At 45.3% G+C, this 21,276-nt stretch overlaps 1 protein-coding gene across 4 annotated transcripts in view; it reads left to right on the forward strand.

Annotated features, from left to right (window-relative positions):
* The window catches only part of znf827 (zinc finger protein 827), a 108,311-nt gene that overhangs the window by 44,902 nt on the left and 42,133 nt on the right, over window positions 1–21,276 (forward strand). For 2 of the 4 annotated variants that reach the window (XM_084044668.1, XM_084044670.1), the window contains exons 5-6: window positions 5,790–6,083; window positions 20,079–20,327. In XM_084044668.1, coding sequence (XP_083900794.1) covers window positions 5,790–6,083; window positions 20,079–20,327 — 543 coding nt within the window. The remainder of the gene's footprint in view (window positions 1–5,789; window positions 6,084–20,078; window positions 20,328–21,276) is intronic. The other 2 variants (XM_084044669.1, XM_084044671.1) reach the window with 1 other exon arrangement.

The following is a 21,276-nucleotide window of genomic DNA, read 5'->3' on the forward strand; positions in this document are numbered from 1 at the left end:
GTCCACCTGGTACGCAAACTGTAGGGGGTCCAATTGGTCACTCATTAGTGGTCTCAGATGCTGCAGGACCAGTCGCTCAAATGTCTTCATTACCTGTGATGTTAGGGCGACTGGCCTGTAGTCATTAGGAACTGAGGGACGACATGTCTTGGGGACCAGGGCGATGCAAGACCTCTTCCACAGCTCAAAGCATCTTCCCCAGCCTCAGGGAGGGGTTGAAGTGGTCCCTGAACGCAACAGGAATGTGCAGTGCAGCTCACTGCACATTCCCTCAGCACCCGAGAGCTGATGTCGTCCAGTCCCGCCGCTTTGCTGGTGTTGGTCTGGGCAAGCTGGCTGGTCCCGATGTCGTCTGGCACAGCCCCCGAGGGGCAGCTACTGGCTCTGCAGGAATTCAGCCCGGCTGCTGAGAGGCCGAGTCTGGTCCCACTTGTATTGTTCTTTGTAATTACACTGGAAGTCTCTTTTAAAGTCTGTTATACAAGAGTGGACTCTCTTCTCGTTGACCCCACCCACAGCTGCACGAAAACCCCACAGCTAGACTGCATAGATGAGAGGGGTGAATTTTAATGTTTGCAAAGGTCTAAAATCCATCTATTGACTTGACTAAAATATCTGTCTATTGACAAAAAGAAAACACACCCACACACAAAAGCACAAAGCCTGAATGCATTAGAAACCTGATTCATTTCCATGGTGTTGCTGCTGTATATTTAAACTGTTCTTTTCTTTAATGTGTGGTGCTAAAGCCCGAATGTACTTTATAGATATATATTGTTGCTTGTTAAACACAATGCCAAGCTTGGAGAGAAACAAAGACAGGATGCGGAGCTCTCTCTTCTTTTCTTGACTGCTATTGGAAGTTGCTCCGTGTCCAATTATTAATTATTCATCAGGAGGCAGATTAGAAGTGGCCCAGTTTCTGCAGCAGATGACTTTGTAGTGCAGGGATCTGTGTGACAGCTTTACTCCCGCTGACCTAGGCCACACGCTGTCCAGAGAGAGAGCACATAGGACTTCAGTTCTTTATCATTTTCTCTGCAAGTAGGGCTGTGCAATTATTTGCTTAACGTGTTCAAGTAGAAGTATACATGGCTGCACAGTGCACACCAAGCAAGCAGTAGTTGTAGCAGTAGCAACGTCCGTAGTAGTAATAGTGATAGTAGGAGGGTGTCAACATAAACGATGGAAAATAAATAGATTCCCTCCAGGAAAAGAGGTTTCAGAATGAATCCTAAATTCAATCCAAGTTGACACAAAAGAAGAAAAAAAAACATTCAAATTCATTCTCAAACTGATTATCAATTCAGGCAAATGCTTTATCAGCACAATAATTCTTACATCCCCCAAGCATCAGTATAACACATGGCAATCCTCCAGAAATTTGGGAACATCATATCAACTTTTCTTTTTTTCCCCACAGGCTGTGACTGTCGCTCAGTGTGTGGCAGATAGCTCCATAATTTGCAACCAGGGCAGATGTGTCAGATAATTATAATTTTCTATGGAAGCACAGAAATTATTTAATGTTAGCATGCTTGATAAAGTGTCAGACAAAAAGAGAGAGCGAGAGAGACCGACCCACCCACCTTGCCTCATAGACATAGGTCATGTTATAAGATAAATTTCTACCCGATCAGCAACAAAAGAGGACTTTTAGTACAAGATGAATGGGAGACAGGAGGGGAAGTGTGTAGCTGGTGGTGGATGCCCTGCAGACCTGGATACAGAGATAGTCTGTCATGAGGTCCTACCATCTGTGCTGTTCTATGGTGCTTCTGTCATGCTTTCTCCAGTAGGACTGAGAAGAACTATGTGAAACTTACCTCTTTAGCTGAATGCATTTGCATGCATGTACTGTATGTGTGGTATCAACATTGTACTAGTGCTTCTTTGAAAGTGAAAGCTTGAAAATGTTTTCAATTTCACACCTGCTAACGCATGATTTCGGACCATTCACGCAGAGATTCTGATCACTCCAAACCGCAACACTGTTTTCTATTGAAATCTGTCTGCTCCCTTCCCACACAAATGTTAAATGACTGGTAGCCATATAAATCAGTATGTAGAACAGACATTTATATTCCTAGAAATGCTGTGCCTTCATTTAAAACAGAAGGGTGGCCTCTCATGGATGTATTGAGGCGTCTGTGACACATTTGTTGTTTCAGCAAAGTAGGTGGCTGTGAATATGTATATTTCTACATCTTATGCCAAAAGTATAGCCAACGTTAATAGGCCTACTAACTACGATCTGTGTAGCTGCGAGTACGTGGTTATGTTTATACTACAATTTGTTGTACTTGTGACAAACCTGTCAAGCAGATACTTCCACTTCTGCCTGCACACACTTGCATCTCTTCCAACAGTAACAGTAATTTATTTACAGAATGTAAGCACATTTGGTTGTCTTTATAGGCTTTTAACGACCAGTTAAAGCTGCTGGTATCGATGGATCGCCACAATCTCTCCTCAAACAGCGACCATGTTTCTGTTGTGGCACATTGTACATGCATGAAGAATGTGTGGTCATAAACTATAAAGGCACACTACGCGGCCCTCACACCCACGTCACACCGCCAATCCGACTGATATGCCCATATATGGAGATCTCTGTATCTGTCAGTCCATGTCCCTTTTATGCCCACATATGGAGATCCCTGATGTTATCAGTGATATATAGGCCCATATATGGGCATGCTGATATGCTCATATATGGAGATCGCTGTATCTGTCAGTCCTTGTCCCTTTTATGCCCATATTTCCGTGTGTGCGTGAGTGAGTGAGTACGTTCACGTATCTCAAGAGCTGTCCGACCAGCCGACTTTAAACTCGGTCATGTCATAGTGCTGTCATCATAGACGGTTCTGGACTCAGTGTTTGTGTTGTTGTTGGTTTATTTATTTTTGTTTTGTGTGTTTCACAATTCAGCTCTTTGTCGTTAAAGTGAAAAGGGCTGTACCCGGTCGGCAAAAATAGTGCATTTGGCGTGTGCTGCTTTAGACCCAGTTAAAGTGATAAAGTGCAACAGACATATGATCGGATTCATTTAGGTCTATCAGAATAATGAGAACACATAAAGATGTTCTCTCTTTTGACAAGTTTGAGAACACATGTGCGTGTCCTCATTTATTTTTCTTTAAGCAAACAACGGAAATATTAAAATCTAAATTTCAACAAATGGAACAGTTTAAAAATAACCACACATTGTGCTCTGTGACAGACATACGTGTAGTGTATATTCCACAACAGGATTTTTCGTTCAATATAAGAAGCCTAATATCTAATCTAATCTGACCTCTCAGATGAAAAGCCAATTCTATTTCTCCGCCAACCATCGATGTTTTGGGAGAGGAATATGGTTTGTTCATGTTACTTTGAAGAAGTGAACTTAAGGTTTTAACAATGAAGCCAGCCTTTGAGTGGCCCTGTGTCAACTTTTGTTTAGTCCAGCAAGTCTTCATTTCACACTGAATTGGTCCCTATTGTTGTTGTTCTTCTGTTTTCTTTTGCATTGGCTCCTGAACATTGTCCTGGGCAATGATCTCTGCCAGATTTGCCACCCTTTATTTTGCCTCGTTGCATTTGTCGTCCTCCAAAAATAACTCTTTTTTTTTTTTTACGTGGGACAAGTACTGTGACTTGCACACAGATACTGCTCTGAAGGTGTCTACTGGTTAGCGCCCATCTCTTGTCAAACTCTGCAGTGTGCTTCACCTTCAATGCTTTGGTGGCTGCACTGTCATCCTTGCGCACTTGCAAGCTGGCATGTTCTCATATTTGGTTATCATCGGGAGACAGACAATGAAGCATTCATTTCTCGACAATACTCATTAAGAGTGACCATGGGCTTCAGAACTGAAATTCTCCTCTTGGCCGCTGTTGAGTGTAAATCATGATCGGACCTCTTCCTGATGACGGGGTCAGACAGCACAGTAACCAGACATTTCTGCTCCACAAGACGTTCCAGCATGTGGAACGTGTAGTTCCAGTGAGTTGACATATCTTGGGTTAGTTTGTGGTCAATCGCTTTGTGTAGGAGTTGCTTTTCTATATATGTGCTGCAGTGGCCTTGACACTCTTTTTTTAAATGATCGACCAGCCGTCTAGCAGCTGCTTTGGTACGACAGACCGGGTCCTCTTTTAGGGCAGTGTTAATATACTGTACAATTGCAGAGTGTGCCCAGCACAACGAACCCCTCATATTCTTCCCCAGGGTGGACCATCAGTTATGTTCAAACAGAATCATGTTTGAAGCATTATCATGCACGACAGCCACCCACTTCCCTCCTGGAATGTCATATGCACCCATGATTTCACTGAGATGTTTTCCACAGTGTGACTCTCAGTCATCTTTCATTTCTAGAACATATGACTCAAGTCGCCAGTCATCTGTGATTAAATGGGCAGCCACTGTCAATGACAGTCATGTAAGCTTCCATTTTCTGTGATGTCCAGATGTCGGTTTGTGAAACTTACTGCTGTACTGTGTTTAATTTGTTCCATAATCACAATCTCTTGTTTTGTCATATTTTGCCATTATTGTGTGTATAACAGTGTCTCTCTTGGGAACAATGTAGCCTGGCTCCAGAGTTTTCATTAGCTGCCTAAATCCTGCACCCTTGACAATGTTCAGAGGCCTCATATCTAATGCAATGAAATCTACAATGCTGTCAGTAATTGCTCGTTTACATGTCTCTGTGAGCAGGGACTTCAAAGCTTGTGTCTGTGTTCATTTTGGACACGGTAAAATAAAATCATCCCACGCCTGCAACATTTGTGTTGGGTCTCGCTGGACCTGCGGGAAACGTTCCCATTATAGTTCTCTAGCTTGACGTCAGCGTCACACTTCTTGACAATCAGTCACTCAAATATAGCTCGCAAAGATAACATTGTTGCTTTAATGGCTTGTTTGATCAAAGTTGGACAACGCACGTTATTTTCTTATCACCCTTCCTTTTTTTAAGGATTTTTATTGTAATCAGATGCACAATGAAGATCAATACCAATTTTCCCTTGCTGGTATACTGAACACAAAAACATTTCTCGCCCTGTGCTGCATGACAGGGTTAAGAAACACACTGCATGAGATTTTGAGCTTGAAAGGATTTAGAGTGGTTCCATGGTTTCGGCAGGGCTGCTGTTATTGCTGTGTTGAATTAAACAGTTATTACACAAACCCAAACATTATTTAAGCCTCGCTCTTCTTCACGGCGTCTTCAGAGTTGACAGAGTTCTCAAAATGTCAAACCAATTTCATCCCGTCTTAGTCGTGACCCATTTCTGGCCCCTCTATCTCCTGCCCTTCCGCTTCCCCTATGCCAACCCTCTACCCGTGCTACGTCTAACATTTACATTTTAGGCATTTAGCCGATGCTTTTATCCACAAACATGTGCAACTGTAGAACTGTATTCGTCTCCTAGATCAGCAAGAGGCACGGTGCTACCATATTTCTGTGGTCAAAGGCATAATATGACCACAGAAATATGGTCTATGCCCAGCTAATATTATTAGTCTGAGTGCAAGAATAGAGACAGAAGCTTTTATGAGAGGGCTAAGGCATATTACTTAACACCACAAGAGGACCACAATGGAAATAAGTCCTGGACTTTATTGTGTTTCATCCTTGATTGTTTTTAGCCAACGTGTATGGATGATTTGTAGGTGCACTTGTGTTTCATGCAATCTAATACACAACACAAAACACCACATGCAAAGGCTCCCACAGTACAAAGTTCCTCTTTCCATCCCGTTAACCCGTTCTCTGTCTCTTCCTCCTTCCTTTCAGCGGCCAACCAGAGAGAGGCTCTCAAGTCTCCGTTCCACCTGAAGGAGGAGCCCCAGGCTGAGGAGGCCCTGAGCCCCAGGCCCGCCTCCCAGTCCCAGGGCCTGGGACAGCCAAGCTTCCCTGCTGCCTTCTGCCAGGATGGGCCGACCGGGGCCGCAGGGGTTGCGGAGCGCCCAAAGGTGCCCCTCAAACCACGGGAGGGGAGCCCCAGGGCCAAGAACAGCCTGCTGAACCAGGACATCAACGTCAAAGTGGCCTCGGAGCTGCTGATAAAACTGTCAGGTAGGGCATTTGGTACGTATGCGCAGTATACTGTATATCATGCATATGAAGAGTTTCATTACATTATCCAGCATTTGAAATAAATCTGCCATTCCATATATCGAGAGAATTGACACCTGGCTGGTATATCACTGGCTATTACTGAACTTGTTAATCATCTTGTGATCTTTGCTTGCGTTTTAGTTGCTCTTGTTAAAGTAGATTGATTAGTACACTCCCCTATGTGCCTACTCACTGAAATAGACTGTAGGAAAGCTGAGAGGATGACAGTGTATGGGACATACAGTACACTGGTGGGATTGACTATCTGGCTACAGATGCACAGACATGCATCTTAACGAATGCACGATTGATGGGGCACATGGTTGTCAGCTTGGCCTGTCATACATTACATTACAAAGGACCATGCCAGCAGTGTGACATGTTTATTTCATTGACTACAACTCTCTGTATACTTTACATTACTGCCAAACATTTTACAAAGCATATTGTGGTTTGTTTGGTTTTGAAGGAAGCCTTTGGCTTTCATTCATTTCAGTATGGTATAAAAATCTGCTTTGCTTGTGATAGGTAATCCAGCAAAATACTAGTTGTGCAGTAATTTATTGTCAAAGTTAAGTTAGAACTGTGTTTAATTCATTTCAAAGAGATGATGTCTTAGTCCATGGAGAAAATATTGTTTTTACGAACTAAATGCAAACGTCCATGACATGACATATTACTTCTTATTGAATTCAGCTTGATACTTTAACTTGGATAGGCCTGCTTTAGATGGACAAAGAAAATAAGAACTACATGGATTCTTCATAAACTATTGTCTAGAAATGGTTCCATAAAGAACCTTGAAGTGAACTTCCATGGAATAGCAATTTTCCAGCTGTCCAGTTCACTAAGCACACAGGGGTGGAAGAACATTCAAATGAGCCCCACAAACCTCAGGCTGACCCGGGCATCAACCAGTCACAAACCATTCTGCCTCCTAGCAGCCTAGTAATCCCCTCTAAATCTGGAAATGCGCTTTATATTTAATCCGTATTGATGGTGATACACCTCTAAAAACATTATTTACACAGCCCACAACCTCAACTCCACACCAGCATGCCAAGCACGATACAGTTGGCAACTATAGCAATAATTTAAAATGTTCATCAATCATAATGTTTTCGCAGTGTGTGTGTGTGTGGGTTAGGCTCAGGTTGCACACTTTATACACTGGTATTTGTTGTGCTGCTGATGGGGATGGTCTGCGGGTGTCTCACATCAGCCAATAGGAGCGCAGAGGGCGCACTGCAGGTCAAAGGTCATGCTGTGGAGCACCATAAAAGGATTCTGTTTTCCAACCCTGGCTCCCATCTCAGGCAAAAAAAAGAGAAGAAGCAGCCATAAATGTAGTTGTTGTTAAAGGTGAACAGAGGCTGTCTGTAGAAGAAGCTCATCTTGTGGAAATGGTCTTTGCTTTGTCCCTGGTCTCAGCTGCACAATCTTTTGGCCGGAAAAGACTTTGTGTCCCCAGTGTGGCGATACACAGGTCACCCTCCCCTCAGCCCTCCATTTTCTCTCTATCCATCCCTTTATCTCGTCTCTCTCTCTCTTGTCTCTCTCTCTCCCTCTCTCTACCTAAGCTGTGGTGAAGGAGGGGCACCGGTAGGCTCAGGGTCAATTCTTTGCCTTATTTTTATGTTGTGCAGTCGATAGTCTTTCGTTTCTCCTGTGAAATCCCACTCCAAAACAAAGCCATCGATCAAGGTGTATCCATGCGCTACATTGCACCTAAAACCCCATCCCAAACCCCCCACTGCCCGGCCCTCTCCACCTCATCTCCACAGACAAGGAAACAGTTGTCATGTATTCTTTCCGAAGAACCTGCCACATAACCACATTAACCCTGGCATCACTATTTTGGGCACATTTTGTTTCAAAAACAGTACAAATAGCAGATCTACAAGCTCACAATTTATCGCATTGGGATGCGTTATGAGCTTGTAGATGAGCTATTTTCGCTACTTGTCGTCCAACAATGTAGTGGATAAACTTTTATGTCAAGTCAAAGAGGGTCTTATATGACTTACAAGCAGACTGAATGAATAGACCAATCCATACAGTAGGTCAGTGGTTGTACACTTTAAAGTGTTAATTTATCTCTTGAGTGTTAATAAATATATAACCAAATGGACCGGTATGGGTCTTGGAGTTACAAATGGATGAATTAACGCTGAGGATTTGACTGGTTAGCACATACTCAGTCTTGGCATTCAAGTCTCAGCAGGCAGCGTATAAGGCTAAAATGATGATGATGATGATCATTCTGTTACATATTGTGATCACAGTCAGCCTAAGTGTTTGGCAAACAGCAGCACATTGACAGTTCTCAGCCACAGCATGTGTTATAATTATAAATGAAACGGCAGTAAATATTTCAGGTGTGCAAATATCTGACGATTAATCGTATAAACTACAATTGCGTGATTATTATGCTTTGATACATACATGATCGATTATGCTGCCATCTGCCTTTTTGCTGCCACTGTATCGTAAATTGTGTTTTTTTGGTCTCAATTACTCTTCACCCGGTGTCACTGCTAATGAAAGTTTTGCTGCTTATTTTTAGTCCCCACCCCCTCCCCCACCCAAAACACTATTAACTCTTTGACTGCCAGAGTATTTACACATCTACCCCCCTTCCCTGCCAGAGAATAACATTGCAAAAATAGGTAAACTGTGAATTTTGTCTCCGTTTATTTTTTAACATTGAAGTGAATGGAGCAGAAAATCTTCGTATCGCGTTATCTCCTGCTTCCTTTGTGATAAAAAAAAAATGTTTTTTGAAAAAAAAAAAAAAAAAAAAAAAAAAAAAAAAAAAAAAAAAAATTAATTTTTTCAAAAATCTCGTCAATCTCGTCGACGGCTGGCTGAGCCATGCGGAGAAAAACGAGAAATCTCGTCAATGGCAGTCAAAGAGTTAAGTGCCGGGTCTCGTTCAAGTGCGTTTGTTAGAGGTGTTTGTCCAATGTGGGCTGCTGAAGTGTGTCCCTCACCCTATTAAGTGCGTAATTTGCTCAAGTATGTATCGCATTGTACAAATAGAAATAGCCACTAGGGATACATGATCATGAGGGGGAAAAAGCAATGTTTTACTCAATAGGGATGGATGTATGGGGTACAGAATGATGTATTGTACATGCACGTGATCATATATGATTCATTGTTCTGCACACAAAATATCAAGTTATAGTATTTCAAATGTGAAGGGAACATATTGCATGAGGCTTTGTTCTATTATTAAATCAAATAGTTGTCTCATATGTTAAATTAGATCTATAGGCCACAGATTTGGCTCCCCCCGGCAATGTGTTGTATAGGCCCCCTCTGCAGAAATGGAGGGAGTCCGTTACTGTCAAATCAAGTTGTGAACATTCGTGAAAATGCAAACTAAAGCACACTAGTGCATCGTGGCATGCATGCACATACACACACGCGTGTCATTATGTGTGCTATACGTTTGAATATGGACCAAAAACAGTTTGTTCACAGTTTAATAAAGCAGTATCAAGCCTGCTCGTCATACAGTGTGCGTATAGGCAGTGTCGATGTGTGTTCAAAACATGAGTACGGAGACATGGGCCTTCATCCCCAGACTCTCATCCTGTATCGGCAACCGTGTGACTGAGTGTGAAGGGGGTACTTTGTATGGGTTAAAATGTGCATATATATTGTATGCATGTGTGATGTGCATTGGAGAAGTGTGTGTGTGTGTGTGTGTGTGTGTGTGTGTGTGTGTGTGTGTGTGTGTGTGTGTGTGTGTGTGTGTGTGTGTGTGTGTGTGTGTGTGTGTGTGTGTGTGTGTGTGTGTGTGTGTGTGTGTGTGTGTGTGTGTGTGTGTGTGTGTGTGTGTGTGTGACGGACACATCACACACCAGCTGCCATTGTTCTGGCTGTAAGGCTGGTGTTGGAGTGAGTCATGCTGGCTGTGAGCGCTGCGGTACTACACGTGTGCTGCTCTGCTGCCTGCCCCCAGGTCACGTTCCCCCTGTGTGTGTGCACGCGCATGTCTGCGTGTGTGTGATACATGCGAATCTGTGTGGGTTCATGTCTGTCTCGCGCGCATGGGCATTTTTGTGTGTCTGTGGCTGCTTGTGTGTGTGAGAGCGAGATTAGATTTGGTGCTTGTAAGCAACAGAGAAGGGGAAAATTAGATATTGGGGGTGTGTGCGTGTGTGCGAGTGATTCCTCCAATGTGCTTCTCTCGCCTTTGTTCTTTGTTTCATCACCCTCTATCTCTCTTTCCTTCCCCTCCCTCCCTCTGTCCCTTTCTCTCTTTCTTTGTCTCTCTCTCTCTTTTTCTCTCTCTCTCTCTCTCTGTCTCTCAACTTCCTCCAGTTCTAACGTTATCCTTCTATCCTCCAGTTTTTGTCCTTAAGCAGCGTGGCTATCTTCAACGTTTATCCTCCTCTCCTCTCCTCTGACCTGGGTTAGGCACAAGATGCCGCAGCGCTCGTCTCCTCTCCATCTCATTCCACCGGCTCCCTCTTTCCCTCGTTACCTTTCTCCTCTCTCTCTCTCTCTCTCTCTCTCTCTCTCGCTGTCTCTCTGCCCCCTCACAGCCCTCGGAGCGCAGTGCCGTCCATCGCCATGGCAACAGCGGGGGCGGCTTGTAGGATGGAGCAGGGCCGTCTGGAGTGACAGCTCTGACACCGAGACTAGACCCTCACATGACCTCGGGAGGGGAGGGGAGGAGGGCAGGAGGAGAGAGTGAGAGACATGGGAAGAGAAGGAGAAAAGGAAAGTGAAAGAGAGGGAGGTGGGGGGGGGGGGTGCAGCTATGAGGAAGGTCAGTCCTGTCATGCGGTCACGTTGCGTTTCGACGGCCACAAGGTCTTGGTTCAAGACCGTCTCAACTGTAACCCTTCCATGAGCGCCCAGTCCCCCCCCCCCCCCCCCTCACCCCCCGCCCTCACTGACAAAGGTCGACTCCAGTGCAGTGTAACACAGTCAGGAGGACACAAATAAGAAAATGGGATTGGGTACAGATTAGACTCAATCCGGGAATGCGGATTGAACCACTTTAACCATTATCTTATACTTTGGCTATAGCAGATCTACAAGCACATAGCGCAGCACAGAGTACCGTGCTATGAGCTTGTTTATCTACATTTTTTGGGGAAAATCATGAAAATTTGTGCAAATCTTTTTCAAGCCAACATTTGTAACTACAAATGTACAATTTGTATTCTACAAATGTCTTCTAAATCCTAAGTTTTTTGAAAAAACGTATGTTGCTATATATATCAGTGGTGCTCAAACTTTTTCATGTCAAGGACCCCCAAAATTATATGTATTTGGCTGCGGACCCCCATCTCAAAAAAAATCGTTCCAGGGACCCCCCCCCCCCAATAAGTAAAGATTTGAGTTACAAATGTTCGCTTAAAAAAAAAACATAGCAGATCTACAAGCTCGTACAAGCTTGTAGATCTGCTATTTTTTGAATAGCCAAAGAAATCTTAAAATGACACAATGATGCGTTCCCGGATTGAATGAGTTAAGCATTGTGTCACCACGGCTGTTTTGACTGTGAAATAAATGCCCGTCGTCTCATTCCTCTCCTAACCAGCATAGCCAATAAGACATAGAGCCTTAATTGAATTTCCCCCACCATTCATTGGCCAGTCAGCAGCAGCAGTCCTGGGGTTGTCATCATTATGGTCTGTTGTGCTGTAACACGACTTGCATCATCTCTCTAACTAGGTCACTTCTCCTTCCACCCCCCCCCCCCCACCCCCCCACACACTCCTTCTCCTTTCCCTCCTTTCTGTCTCTCACTCCTCTACCTCCTGTCTCCTCTCCAGCTACTCTTTCTGCTCCTCTTCACTTCCCCTCTTCTCCCCCACAGTGCCTTAAACCTTCTTCTTTCTTTCTTTCTCTCCCCCCGTCTCTCTCTCTCCCCCCGTCTCTCTCCCTCCCTCCTATACCCGTTTATGACCTGGTGTTTGCTGGTGGCGAGTGGCTGTGTTTCCGGTAGTCGCAGTACAGTACCTCCCCCACATCTGTGTTGTTTAAAGCCAGGCTGCCTGGTGTCTGGGGGCTAATTACGCCCAGCTAAATAGTCCCCGGTGCCGGCAGCTAGTTGAGCACTAGCAGACTGGGCCAGATGGGCATTGGTGTTGTAGGGGCAGGGAGGTACACGGCACCACACAGAGACAGGTAGCAGTGGGAGAGTGCGTATGGAGTAAGTAATGTGAGGTAGGGTGTTGGGGATGTGGTCGAGAGGGTTGTGTGTGTGTGTGTGTGTGTCGGCTACACCAGGCTGGCAAGAGTGTTGGTGACAGCCGTGCCTTCCACCCACCCACCCACTCGGCACCCATCTAGCCATCCTCACTATAGGTGAGATAGAACATGCTGCACTGTATTGGACCTGCACCGTTATGGCTGAAACTATAATCCCAGTTATTGTACTGGACACAGAGAACCATATACGATTATTATTTGCACTTGTTGGCCTCAATCATTTTGAGAACTATAATTGAAAAAGTCAATTGAATTCGTTGACTTTGTCTTTAACTATAGAGGCCTCAGTGAAATGAAGTTGTTGGTATATTTCCAGGGTGCTGATATCTTGATGATTATTAACTGGACAGTAAAATACACATTTAATTGTACGGCTCTGCTGCCGTGCCAGCCTCACTGTACTGTAGGTGTGATATCACACTTTGGACTGGTTACACTTACTCATTACATACCCCCAGCTTGCACAGACACACGCACGAGTGCGCACGCACGCCCATACACTTAAAAGGCTTGACAGTCATTTGTGCAGTGGTTGTCACCCTGGCTAATTACTTAGAGAGCCTGTGATTGAAAGGAAACACTGTATGGAAGAAAAAGGGGATAGTGGGTGCAGAGACGAGTCCTTTGGGTGAAATGATTCACACGTGCTTTCACAATTTCTCATGCTCCCGAAACACATACACACGTTTATGCACCCACACACAAACACATTCAAAGAGCAAAACCATTTGGTGTGTCTAAAGCTGCTAATTTATCCATAACCTCACCAGATACGTACAGAGTGTTCAAGGGAAAATTCCCAGAATGCAACACGTATGTGAGGCTGCTTGATGCAGGCTATAGCTGCAGACGGCTCTCTCTGGCACAGCGCCTCAATCACTTTATCTAAAGCTCCACAGTGCTCTGACTGGTGCCCTCGCCGTGCCCTCTCTGTGTGCCCGCTCCATGACCTCCCTTACCACCGCGCCCTCCCTCCCTTGCTCCACCTCTCTCTCTCTCTCTCTCTCTCTCTCTCTCCCTTTCTCTCTCTCTCTCTCTCTCTCTCTCTCTCCCTTTCTCTCTCTCTCTCTCCCTTTCCAAAGCTCCATCTCTCTCTCACACTCTCTTCATGTCTCTCATAAGTTCTTCTCTCTCCTTTTTTCTCCTCTCCCTCACTCTCTCATTCTCTCTGTCTTTATCGCATCTCTTATGCTTTCTCCCACTCTCTGGCCAGTCTCTCCCTCCATCACGGCCAAGTCTGGTCTCTGTCCACTTCCTGGGTGGCTGGATTTAAACACAATAGGTTCGATAGGTTCATTTTATGGAGAGACCATTAATCAGCCTACAAGTGCACTCACAGCCTTTGACTTCCTAAGATAACACTCTTTTCCTTAAGATAAGCCCCCCCCACACACACACACACACACACACACACACACACACACACACACACGCACACACACACACACACACACACACACACACACACACACACACACACACACACAGTCTCACACTCACACAAGCTGTTTTTGGAGAGAGGTTTATAAGGGCTGTTCCGGGGGCCGTTGTTATGGGGAAGTCTTCCACTGCTCACTGTACAGTCAGACGTGAGGGTGCTTCCAGGCTACTGTCAGGAGGCTGGGCTATTTAAAGCTGGCTGTTCTAGGATCGACGCTAGCAGCTAGCATAAATAGCAGCTAGCTAGCAGCTGTGTGCGTGTGCATACGTGCGTGAGTGCCGGAGTCCTCTCCGGGCTAGGCTGCTGTGGTTCCGTCTCCACACTGCAGTCTTTGAAGAGCCTGAACTCTTCACCCCGCTGTCTGAGCAGGTCGGAGAGAGAGAGAGAGAGACTGAGAGAGAGAGTAAGGATGTAACAGGGAGGAGGGAGAGAGAGAGGGCGGAGAGGTTGTCATCTCTTCCTCATGCTCTCTTCAACCCCCCCCTGCCCCCCCCCACCCTCCTCGTCTGCCTCATCTTCCCTTTATTCTTTTCCTCTCTCTCACTCCTCTTCCCCTCGGGTGTTCCTTGCCTGGCGCTCTTCCTCTCTATTCTTTCTCTCTCTCTCTTTTTTCCCCTTCTATTCTCCTCTCCTGATCCCTCTCTCCCTCCTCCCTGTCTAACCCCCTTCTTTCCCTGCTCTCTCTATCTCTCCCTCCTTTCCTCATTTTCCTGCCTCTATCCCTCCGTTGTTCCGTGTGTCAGTCTCCATCTCTTTTATTCTGCCTGTCGATGCATCAAAGCACTGGCTGTGATAAGATGCTTCACATGCTCTGAATCAGTAATGATGCCTTTTTCTTTTTTTTCTTTGTTCTTCTTATCCTATTTTCCAGTTATGGTTGCTATGCGTCATAACCAGTGTCCATACCCTTACTTGACTGTACGCACAGACACACACACACACACACGTGCGCAGAACCAGACAGTTTTAGCCCGTTACGCCTGTGCTGATTGGAGGAGACACATGGGGTCAAAGTTGAGTGGTAAGAAACAGAAAGAAACGGTCACTCTGGCTGTTCGTCTCCGTGGGCTGTGGAGTGCAATGCCCGGGCGAATCAAAGTGTGTATTGTACATTTACAGCAGCATGCCATGCACCTGCAGAGGGCTGTGGTCTCTGAACGTGCCTTAAAGAAGCAGCTATGTGTGCAAACAGTCATGCCAGCTGTCGAAGCAGCGCCATTCAGCGCTCGCAATGAAACGCCTCTAAATGAGCCGAGGCAGGATTTGAGGTAGACACTATATATATAAATTATACTTTTACAAATCAATTGTCAACAAAACTATTGTCAACAAAATTGAGCTACGACGGCTCGTAGTGGCTTGTAGATTGTGAAGTATAAATCACCCTTTTATAGCTGCTGCACAAGAGTGGATGGCACATATGTGTGAACACAACACACACAAACATATGCGCGCAAACACAACACACACAAACATATGCGCGCGAACACACACACACGCACACACACCAAAGCTGGATTGTGGAACGATTGAGTGCTGCTTTTTATGGCTTCAGTACATAAGGTCATGCCCCCATCCAAAAAGCCCTAGCTGTTTGTGTGTGTGGGTTGCAGCGGGTGGGTGTGTATCATTTGATGTGTCTGATGGCCGGTTGTGTGTTGGTGTTAGAATGGTTGAGTTTTCCCCTAATCACTGATGTGTGTACGCGTGTTCCATTCTCTATCTCTTTGATGTTTCTCTGTGATTAATGACATAAGCCTGTTTAACCTAGTTATGAGGGGTATAGTACACACAGTTTGCGTGCATGTGTATGCCTGTGGCGGTGATTGCGTTTATGTTTGTATGTGCGTGTGACATGTCTGCATGTGGGTTCAGTGTGTGTATCTGTGTGGGAGAGAGTCTTTGTCACCATGTGTGTTGTTATGACCCACCAATCCCCTCCACCCGTGTGTGTGTGTGTGTGTGTGTGTGTGTGTGTGTGTGTGTGTGTGTGTGTGTGTGTGTGTGTGTGTGTGTGTGTGTGTGTGTGTGTGTGTGTGTGTGTGTGTGTGTGTGTGTGTGTGTGTGTGTGTGTGGTGAACCCGTGACGAGGGTGGGCGCATGAGACAGAGAGACAGACAGAGACTGCATGTCCCTTGATTGACCCTGGCCCTCGCGGCGCTACCCTGCCCCCTCCGCCCACCTCCCCATCACACTCTTCCTCCTCCCCTCTGCCCCTGCTCTAGTTCCATCCCTCCATCCTAGCCGCTCCACACCACCTCCCTCCCTCCCAGGCCGCTCCTAGCCAACTCTGGCCACCTGATGAAGGGATTAGTGAGCTGTTGGTTGCCGGTGTCCCCAGCCCACTGGCTGCTACTGTACCACTGGTCCTTGACAGTTTGTCATGCCAAGTTGCGCCTTAGTTGTGACTTGTGAGCGTATGATGCTTCACACACAGGGCAACTCAAAGTGCTGTACAGAGATGCATCAGAAAGGATTTATGCAAAATATATCAAATACGAATAGAAAACGTTTATTTTTGTCTGTCTTTGAATTTCTATTTAAATGGGTGGGGTTGTGCACAAGCATACTGTATAGACACTCGTTACAGTCACACAGTATTCTATCATCATTGCTAGGGTCATGGTTTTATATAACTTTATAGATTGAGAGAAAGAGGGGTGAACATGTGATAAGGTCATGGGGCTGGACTCAAACCCATGATGTCAGCGGGTCTGTGCCTTGTTGGAGTGAGTAGTACTAGATGGCAGAGCCACCAGAAAACATGCAACATACTGTATTGATAAAATCTTGATTTTGGGACTGTTCTGCATAATTGTGCTTTTCAGCAATATAATTAAACGGTGAAAATTATTTTGCAGGCTAGTCGCGTAGTCCCTGTTCTCAGATCTGTCCTTGATGTGGCGATTTGCTTGCATGGCACCCAGGAGAGTCTTTTAGGGACATCCAGCTGAAAATCTACTCTATGCTGATGGAAAGAACAGCTTCTTGTGATTTAGGTTTCACAGTAGTCAATATCTTTCATTTTGATTGTAGATGTTTTTATTTCCTAACCCCCGCTGACACAAATGCACCAACATCTATGAATATTTGCTTTGTGTCTCCTTCACTTCCATTGCAAACCCTGCAAATTATGGATTCAATTATTTGTTTACAGCGTCCCCACCAGTCAACTGATGTCACATCAAGGCAGGCTGTACCATCTGTCAGGAGCCATGGAACTAATAAGTCCAAAAGAAAAATATGTAATGATGAGTTTGAATATACTGTGTATATATAGGCAACATCTGCCTTAATGTAGAATCATTAAATGTCCTGCTGTTCAACATAGCTCTAAGTGACCCAGGTTAATGGTTCTTTATTTGCCATCATATAGCCGTAAAGGAGACTGTTGAAGATATTAACAGTAATATAATGCTCACATCAATAGGACATTCTTTATTTCATGAGCTTTTAACGATAAAAATTGAGGGGATCCCTTTGTGGTGGTTTCCGCAACCCTTTCCGCATTGCTCGGGCCCAAGTCCACCACCCTGTGGTGCACCCAGAAATAAGACCTGTGCAATCACCATGGGATGTCTTTATGTCTGTATATTGTTGCGTTTCAAAATGTATTTTTTTATTATAATTATTTTAAATATTGATTTAATATGTTAGTTCTATCAACTGTTGCAGCCCTAGCTGCTAGTGCTGCCTAATGCTCTGCTCTATGTGAAGTGCGAAAGAAATTCATCGGACTGGATTAAAATGTGACCTGCCCAATACACACGTTGGTGCCCGTCACAGACATGCCTCGCTGGAGGTCAAGTTCAGGTCACAGTGACTCATTCTAGCCCTCGTGCCAGTGACCAAGCTCAGCCGTGGAGGGGAAATGTGAGGGGAGGGTGGCAGGGTCAACAGAGGGTCACTCCCTCATGTAACCCCCCCCCATCCCTGCTGTCTCTCACTCTTTCCATCCCTCCCCTCCTCTCTCTCTTCTGTACTAACCTCCATCCCCCTCCTTCCTGCCTGCTCCTTGGATCCGGCACTCACTGCCAAATTCATATATCCAATAATCTGACCCAAGTCGCCGTGTCAGCAAGGCCATGGTAACCCCCCCCCCCCGCCGCTTTTGTACTCCTCTTTCTCCTCCTCCTCTCGCTTGGCGTGTCGACCCACAACATGCTCCCGCCATCCCCCCATCGCCACAGTCGGTTTACTGTTGCACAGACACTCCTCCTAACGTCCTGTTTGTAACCTTTTCAACTCATCTGATAAGCGGCATGTGAGACCATTTCACCCCCATTCAGGGACCCTCTTCCTCCCCCGGTCCTGTTCCCCTGCTCTCAGATCTGTCCTAGAAAGCCAGTGACATGAGACCTTAGTAAAGGTAGCAAAGGAAGCCCATTGTGTGCGGGTGCGTGTGTACACACACACACACACACACACACACACACACACACACACACACACACACACACACACACACACACACACACACACACACACACACACACACACACACACACACACACACACACACACACACTCTGAAAGCTCATCCATTTGTAAACACTGACCTTAGAGAAACCTTTTTAACCATGCTTGGTTAAACCTCAAATCTTCAATATTTCATCGTTATTATTTATTTATTTAATAAATTAATGTCTGTTTTTATACTTCGTACTGCATGACAGTGTCGCACCAAAGTAGCAAAAATAGCCAATCTACAAGTTCACAATGGGTATGCCAGGTTGGGATGCAATAAAAGGCTTGTGGCTAAATAATAATGTCATTACAGGTTCATTTTGCCATTTCCTGAAAGGTCTTAGGACATAAAAGATTTACACCTGACGGTGACGATATGTAGTGGCGTGTTTGTGTACTGCCCTGCTTGACTCCTCTGTGAACCTGCTCAAGCCTCCTTCCTCCCCCTCCCTCCCCTGAGCGACTGCATGACCTGGCGGTGGCCCCTCGCCCTCCATAATCACACACTAGATGCTATGCAGCTCAGCTCGGCTTTGCAGAGGGGGAATGCCCTGGTATTGGCATATTGTCTTCTTTGAGATCACCTTGTGTTTGGCTTCAACACCATCCAACTCCCATGTCTCTGAGGGGGGGAAAGACATTTCACCCCTCAGAGAGAATGAAAGGAAAGACATTTTCTTTTTCAACTTTTATTTTTATTTTTGTAATTGTCAATTCCCCCACATACTGCCAACCCCTACTTATTGGTCCCGGTTCGATCGCCGGCTCCCCCTGGGTTAGTGTTGAGGTGTCCTTGAGGAAGACACTGAACTGCTTCCGTTGAGCAGCGGTGCCTTGCATAACTTTTTTAGAATCTGCTTCAGGTTTAAATGGATTCTGGCACAATGAACTCATGAAATTAATTGAATTGAAACACACACGCACGCGCACACACACACACACACACACACACACACACACACACACACACACACACACACACACACACACACACACACACACACACACACACACAGTGGTCCATTAACTTTCAAAGTGGCCACTTTGAAAACCTGTGCATTTTACTACTGGAATGTTCCCTTTTGTTTTGTTGTGTTTCAAATGGACAGTGGGCAATCCAACCCCATAGTGGGATAGAACAGGGCTTGTCCACCTGGGTATCTGTCAAAATGGTTAATGACTGGGATAGAATAAAGCAAAGGCAGCAAGAGCAACAGTGGAAAGGCAGATGGAGGGACAGTTCTGGCATACATTCAGGGGAATGTTCTGAGTGGGCACCTGCATGATTCAAATACGCAATTATATCGGTTTGGTACACAGACAATATCAGACCAAACATTAAAGAAAGAAATCCCAGCACTTCATGAACTATTTCGTAATTTGAGCAAAGCAATTAACCTCATATGGACAGAATACAAATGGCCAACTGATGCAAAGATAGCAGGGTTGTCATCTACAAATGGGTCTGTATTTGTGACGCATGCACTGTGCAGTTGAATTGGGGCCACTGGGGATGCTCAGATGTAGCTACTGATTAATTCAGTCCAGTGAAAAGAACATGTTTCACTGTTCCTCTAAAGAAAAAGGGGAATTCACGCATTATCCAATTAACTTTTAAGATTTGGCCAATCCACAGCTTGTAGATGGGCTATTTTTTGCCATTTCATTCTTATATTTATGAACATGAAAGTGTTGCCTATAATGTAAAAATATGGACACCAGGTTGAACGTTTTTAATCCAATCCTGCAATACTCCATAATCATTCTTCTAGCCCCTTGTCAATCACGCTCCTTTTTCTCCAATCAACCTTCCACAGAGAACAACAAAGACAAAGACCCCCATTACCAGAAGGTGATGGTGAAGGCGGAGCCTATGGAGGTAGACCCTCTCCCAGCGGAACTGGCCCCGCCCCCCTCCCACCTGCTGGCCTTCAGCACTTTAGGGGCGAGCGAGAAGAGCGATCCAATGGCTGGCCTCCCCGAGGCACTGACCCGCCCCAAGAAAGACCTCTTCTCCCAGGACATATCGGTCAAAATGGCCTCTGAACTCCTCTTCAAGTTGTCAGGTACAGTATGTTTTTACACAGAGGTTGTGCTATAAAAGTGGTGGAAATATAAATGCAAATCTGTTACCTGTTGGATATCCTTCTATAAATTAACAAAAGCTTTGTGTGCGAGTGAGTGAGCCAGCGAGGGTGTCGCAAGCATATCTCGAGAACTGCTCGACCGATCGGCTTCAAACTTGGCATGCCTACCGCCGAGGATCTGGGAGTGATGCGCCGAGTGAGAAGTCGGTCGGATCAGCGGATCTCGATTAATCCGAAAAACCGCGCAAATAAGACAAAAAGAAACCGTGTCATTCTCAAAGCTCCCACAAATGGTGAAATGCACACCTAACTGCGCTGCCGAGCAAAGAGCATCTTGGTGCTCCAGTGCCGTTTGCATAGATTTAAATTGGGTAATTATGCATACATTTGGCGCCAAATTGCCCCTTTCTATGCAAATGAGCCTCATTGCAAAAAAGTTCAATTCATAAGCACCAGCGCTAATAGTGGGTAGAGTGAAAGTAATTGGCATCTTCAGAGAGCTGGTGGTGACTGAAGCGCATTCATACGGGGTGTCATGCGCAGACTTTCAGTGATCATCTTAACAGTGATTGTAGCCTGGCGAAGGCATCGTCATGCCAGGGGTGCTCGTGATTAGATATTTCGACCCTCTATCTAGTACAGTGGTTCTCAAAGTGGGGTCCAGGGACCCTCTGGGTTCCTTGAGGGGGTTCCAAATGGACCATTACAGGTCTGTTACAGGTCTGTAACTCCCTCCAGAGTTATCGGGGGTCTTTGAAATTAAAACTCTAGTACACACTACACTACAATACACCACACTACACATTACATTGCAATGTATCACACCACTACAGTACAACTCCTTATACGTTTACTAGAAAATAAACACCTAAGGGTTTTTGATTTTACAATAACTGTACGTTCCTATAATTTGACACAAAATATTGAT

This window comes from Gymnoscopelus microlampas, assembly GCF_963454915.1.
Source record: "Gymnoscopelus microlampas genome assembly, chromosome: 2".
Lineage (NCBI taxonomy): Eukaryota > Metazoa > Chordata > Actinopteri > Myctophiformes > Myctophidae > Gymnoscopelus > Gymnoscopelus microlampas.